Source organism: Elephantulus edwardii, unplaced genomic scaffold, assembly GCF_000299155.1.
Source record: "Elephantulus edwardii isolate Elephantulus edwardi_28Jun2011 unplaced genomic scaffold, EleEdw1.0 scaffold00232, whole genome shotgun sequence".
NCBI classification, from domain to species: domain Eukaryota; kingdom Metazoa; phylum Chordata; class Mammalia; order Macroscelidea; family Macroscelididae; genus Elephantulus; species Elephantulus edwardii.
The window spans coordinates 2,733,038-2,739,192 of NW_006399982.1; the positions used below are offsets into that span (position 1 = coordinate 2,733,038).

A 6,155-nucleotide genomic window follows, 5' to 3' on the forward strand; every position below is an offset into this window, starting at 1 on the left:
GTATGATGGTTATCACAAGAGTCCACAATTAAGGTTGCATAGTGGAATGTAAATGTTCATTAAAATTGTTAAAATATAAAAAAGAAAAGTAGGTTCTTATTTTGTGAGAAACGTTGTATAAAGTGTTGGAACTATACCAGTGAAGAAGAGACATAGTCCCTTACTGTTTCCTGGATCAGATGCTCACTAATTAAGTCATTACCCAGGTAATTAATTATGCCTGTAGTAACTGTTGTGGAGGAGTAGTTGAGGAAGATAGGATAGCATGTAAATGGGGTATTAACCTGTTCTTAGGGACCAAGCAAGCCCTCGCTGAGGATGTGAAATAGAGGGATGTGAAAGCAGATGGCCAAGCTCTGGCTGATCCTGGATCTGGTGTTCCCCTCTGGTTCAGGGTTCTCCACATGGGGACTAGGTGGGAAGGCAGTAGAGTCATGGTAAGCTTCCTGCTAGCCCTTCCTCTCAGCAGGGATTAAGCAGGAAGCAGTTCCCAGAAACAGGCACTGTGGGTTGGGCTTCCTTTGTGGCGCATCAGCCCCTCATTTGTCAGTTTGCATTTCTCCTTTCAGGGATGTTTGCACTCGCTGTGTCTTTATTTATTTCTATTTTTGCCACGTGTGATTTGAGAGAAAGTGGTGTCTGCTCACGCGTGTGGTTTCCATGTTCTCAGCGTTGCTGTGTTAATGTTATTTCAGATAGAGCTGCAGTGTGAATGTGGAAGAAGAAAAGAGATCATGATTTGCTCTGAAGCATCCAGTACTTATCAAAGGTTAGTGCTGACAATTAAGGATCCTCCATGAGGAACAGAGCTCTGGTGGCTGCGCTGCCATCCCAAATGCACACGGTTTGAATCTGCCACCTGCTCTGCAGAAGAAAGATGGGCTGAATCCTTCCATGAGATTTACAGCCTCTGAAAACCCTTCAGAGGGTCACCTGTGAGTCATTTCTGACTCGGTGGTACATAACAGCAGCACATTTTCTTAAGGTGCAAAATTTTTTTTTTTTTTTAAGGTGCAAAATTTTTAAAATCCATTTTTTAAAAGCTTTTTCCCCTAGCTGAAGGAAAATGGGCTGCTTCATGACCCAAACCTGATTTTAATTGGTAAAATAACTTCTTTCTTTCTCTTCCTCACACATTGCCTAGATACCATAGAGACTGGGGAGGGACTTCTTGTCACTTGCTGTGTAGCTGCTGGAATCTTAATTGGGGAGATGTGGTAGTTCATAAAAGACAGACTCCCAGGGTCACACAAATTGTTGTATGATGAGTTCACTGTGGAAAAGGCCTTCCATGTCCCTTATAATTTGAAGTTCCTAGAAAATTGCAGTGCCTCCCCCCTTTCTTTTGTTTTGTGGTAAGTCTATACATAACAGAGCATTTAACCACTTTACCATGTCCATTTGTGCAGTTTGGGGATCTAAATGACATTCATCATGTTGTGTAACTCTTGCCACTATTTGTTTTTAAATGTTTTTGTCATCCTTCACAGAAGCGGCTCAGTTCTCCCTGAGCAGTAACACCTTTCCCCCTCTCTCCCACCCTTGGTAACCGCTCCTGAAGCTTTAGTTTCATTACAGTTACCTGTTGTAGATATTCCGTGTAAGTGGAATCAGACATTATTTGTCCTTTTTATATATATATATTTTTTTTATTTTATTATTTTTGTGTGCATGTACCATCAGATCAGATCTGACTGGTACAGGAGGAGATTGCCCCTCCTTCCCCGGCAGAACATCTGGTGGATTCAAACCGTGCACCTCTGGAATTGTAGTTGCAGCTCCTTGCCACTAGGCCACCAGAGCTTCCAATATTTGTCCTTTTGAGGCTGACTTACCTCAGTCAGCTTATTTCACAGTGTATCCATGTCATAGCATATATCAGGACTTACTTCTCTTTACGGCTTAGTAGTAAACCATTATATGTATGTATGTATGTATGTATGTATCACATTTAGTTTCCTGTTCATCTCTTGGTGGACACTGAGTTTATTTTCATCTTCTGGCTACTTCAGCAGTGTTCGCATGAATCTTAATGCACAGGAATCTGTTTGTATTCCTGCCTTCAGTTCTTTTGAGTGTACACCTAGGAATAGGATTGCTGGATTATATAGTAATTCTTCTAAAGTTTTGAGGAACCTTCAAACTCTTTTCTGAGCACTGTACCTTTTAGCAGTTCCACCATCAATGATGAGGGTTCTAGTTTCTCCATATCCTTACCAACTGTCTTTATTTTTTATATTTCAGAATAGCCGCCATTTCCATGGCCTCTAAAATAACAGATATGCAACCTGGAGATTCAGTGGAAATCAGCAAGTTAATCACCAAGAAGGAAATTCACCAAGCCAGGTAATTTTAAATATGTGTATCTGTCTTTGTGCCCCTATTAGATTTGCTCTCTAGAGGTCAGGGACCACTCACTTATTTCTGACTCCCATAGTCAAACCTTAACACACACAAAGTGTAAGTGTTCAGTTGGCACTTCATGTTAATACAAAACATTAAAACATTCACTCCAATCCCAACAGAGACAACAAAGGGACAGCTAAGTCTAGAGGAGGGAAGGGGGAGAGGCCATGGCTTAAGGGTCATGAGCTTCTGTCAAGGGTGATGAAAACATTGGAAGCTGATGGTAATTATACAACATGATGAATGGAATTGTGCCTTCAAATTATACATGTAAAAATGGCAGACGTCTTGGTTTGGGGTTTTGTTTTTCTTTTATGACAATCCTACCAAAAGCAAATCTATGTGTTTGTTTGGTTTTTTAGTTGTGATATTAACAAAAGTTTACAGAAAAGTTGGATTTTCATTCATTCATTGAAGCACATTTCCCTCCCTAACCAACCCCCCCCCCCAGTTTACTTTTAAAGAAAAATATTCATTCCTTTTTGTATTGGTTTTTACATACGTAATTGCCATAATTTTTTTGTTTTTAAGTTTCTTGCGCGTGCACACATACACACAAAGACCAGAGGAGATATTTACAGAGTCACCCTAGTCAGTAGCCAGAGGACAGTCAGAGACCCAGACGTGTCGAGCCCAAGCTGTGGGAGGAGAGAGGCAGAGCGGGGGGTGTATCTAGAGTAGTGGGGCTGACAGAGTGGTACCTGGAGAGTGTTGGGGGCTGAGCAGCCTGCTAACTCTGAGGCGTCTCTGAGAGGACTCCCCTGACTTGAGGCCTCTCTGAGAGGACTCCCCAGACTTGTTCTCAGGAGGACCTTCATCCAACCCTGGGCTCTGGTCCGGGGAAACTGAGGGGATTACCAGGAAAAGGTACTGGCAGGGCCCCGAGAGTAGGGACCTTGCAGACTGATCTTGAACTAAGAGCTCAAGTCCTTTGACAAGAATCTGCCAAATCCCCTGGGGCCTAAGACCGTGCATATGAACTATGAAGACTGTGCTCTGACCGCATTTTTTTTTTTTTTGGTTTGCTTATCAAGGCTGGAATGTGATGAGGAGTGTTCAGCCCTGGAAAGGAAAAAGTAAGTCCTTTCAACAACTTGTTATCTATTTTAACTTGTTATCTATTTGAACTTAATGGGAGGGAGCAGGGAGCAGTCTCTTCAGGCACTTAATCAGCACCTGCTCGGAGTTATTCTTGCTATTGAAGAGCAAGAGAGATGCAGCATCAGGAACTGATGAAGTGTCTAAGGATGAATCACTTAGGTGATTTTAGCGTATTTCAGAGACATGAGCCTATGTGGTTTGGGGTTAGGGTGCATCAGCTGCCACGTCATGCTGATTCAGTGACTGGCAGACTTTCTGATCCCAGCAAAGATACTAAAACACACTGCTGTTAATTCAGAACTGACTCAGCTGATCCCCTAGCGGGTTTTCAGAGGCTGAACATCTCACAGAAGGAGATTGATCCTCTTTGTCCCCCGAAGAAGCTAGTGAATTCAGATCGCCGCAGAGCTCCCTCAGCAAAGATTAGAGGTTCAAAAACAATTGTATGAAACTTTATTATAATATCTTTTCTTTGTGATTTGCTTGGAAGTTTACAGTGTAAGTTGGTGTTCTGTTTAATTAAGTTGGTGTTCTATTTAATTATTCACACAGTTGATGCATCATTGATTGTAATCTCTACGATCCAATAGCACTGCCCACTTCCTCCCTTTCCATTAGTCCCTCTCCCCTCTCTCTTCTTGCCTTCCCAGCAATGCTTTCCTTTTGATTTCTCTGATTGGTTGTTCTAGGGAGTGCATACCCCCCAGGTGTCATTGTCCACCCTGTCAGCCTATCTGTTGTTGCTGACTGTTGAGACCCAGGATGACTCAGGCTGAGCCCCAGTATTGATAAGTCTAAGGGCCTTTTTAAAAAAACATTTTATTATATTTTTCGTGTATGCCATCAAATCAGTTCTGACTAGTACAGGAGGAGATTGACCCTCCTTCTCCAGCAGAGCATCTGCTGGGATTGCAGTTCTGCTTCTTGCCACTAGGCCACCAGAGCTCTCTTTAAGGGCCATTTTTGTATTGAAGTACAACGTGTGGATTAATTCAGAAGTGTATAGAATTATCACAGAATAAATACAGTGGTGATTCCTGGTCAATATAAAAAACTAAAATGTTACCAGGACCTTCTGTTACATTCCCATCTTCCTCCTCAACAATCAAACCTCAATCCTGACTTCTGACTTTACATTAGATTAGTTTGGTTTTGTGCTTTGTGTAAGTGATGGAATCATACAGTTTGTATTATTTACATCTTTTTTGATATTCCTCCTGTTGTGGCAAGTAGTGGTTTGTTCACTTTCACTGCAGCTTGTATTTTATTGTATTAATGCACCACATTGTATCCATTATGCTGTTAATATGTATGTGTTATTAATTGAGCAATGACAAATAATGCTACTAGGAATATTCTTTTGGTTAGCAGCACCCTACAGACTAGGCCATCAAAGTTCCTTTTGTTAAGAACATTCTTATACTTCTTACTCATTTCTGATGGCTATAAACTGAGACATGGAATTTCTAATTAGTAGGATAGTGTATCTAGTTTCAATAGATTCTATCAGTTTCCCAAGTGGCTGTGATGGCCTAATGTTAAGAAGCTACACTGCAATTCTGAATGCACACAGTTCAAAGCCTCCAGTTGCTCCCGAGGAGAAAGATGAGTAATCTCCTCCCAAGCAATTAACTGCCTCTGGAAACCAGCCAGAGGGTAGCTGTGGGTCAGTTCAGACTCAGTGGTACACAAAAACAACAAACACCAGTAGTGTAGTCATTCCAGTTGCTTTGCATTTTTTCCTCCCATTCTGTAGCTACACTTTTCACTTTAATGGTGTTTTTGATGAGTTTTCATGCAGCTCACTTTGTTAGCATTTTTTGTAGATCTGCAGTTCACCTGGGCTGATTTATTTTGAGTCCAGTATAAAGAAGGCTCACTGTTTCCTATAGGAATCTCCATTTGCGCAGGGCCTTGCCTTCTTGGTGCTCTGCACTGTGTCCTAAGTCACAGTTGTTAAGACCTGTATCATAAGTCACAGTCAGAGGGGCACTGTTTCTGGACTCAGGCTGTCCCTTTGTGCCAATATCACACTGACTTCATTATACGATGGTAATACAATGATCCTCACTGTGTAGAGATTCTTAATTGCCCCGTGACCTAAACAGGGAGATGAAAATGTCAAATTGCAGATACATAATTTCAAAATAATACCTTCGGGTCCCAACTGCCAGTCATGGCAATCCAAACATTCAGCCCAGTGAAATGTTTAATTGATATTAAAATTTGAGTGACCAAAATTTTAAGAGATTTCTCTCTAAGAATTATCTTGAAAAATTGGAAAATCTGGCAAAAAATCAACCAAACTCATATGGGCATTGAATTTGCAAGGGACCCCTGTCTCAGTGTAAATGAGAAGTGTGCTGAATTCTCTCTCTTTTTTAGAAAAAGAAAAATCTCCTATCTGGTGTCAGTGAGATGCCGTGAGCATGTGCCACTTAAGGATGGTCAGGAGTCTACCCACTAATCCTACAACTGGAAACATTTTCCAGTAAAATAAATTAAAAAGCTGTTTGCGGGGAGCTCTGGTGGCCTAGTGGCAAGGAGCTGCAACTACAATCCCACAGGCACACGGTTCGAATCCACCAGATGCTCTGCCGGGAAAAGGAGGAACAATCTCCTCCTGTACCAGTCAGATCTGATTTGAC

General features: G+C 41.6%; 1 protein-coding gene across 2 annotated transcripts in view; it reads left to right on the plus strand.

The window, feature by feature from the left end:
- NFX1 (nuclear transcription factor, X-box binding 1) overlaps positions 1–6,155 on the plus strand; it is a 55,447-nt gene that overhangs the window by 45,010 nt on the left and 4,282 nt on the right. The window contains exons 17-19 of one of the 2 annotated variants that reach the window (XM_006898501.1): positions 700–769; positions 2,245–2,346; positions 3,441–3,482. In XM_006898501.1, the coding sequence (XP_006898563.1) occupies positions 700–769; positions 2,245–2,346; positions 3,441–3,482 (214 nt within the window). Of the gene's footprint in view, positions 1–695; positions 770–2,244; positions 2,347–3,440; positions 3,483–6,155 lie in introns of both variants that reach the window. The other variant, XM_006898500.1, reaches the window with a different exon arrangement.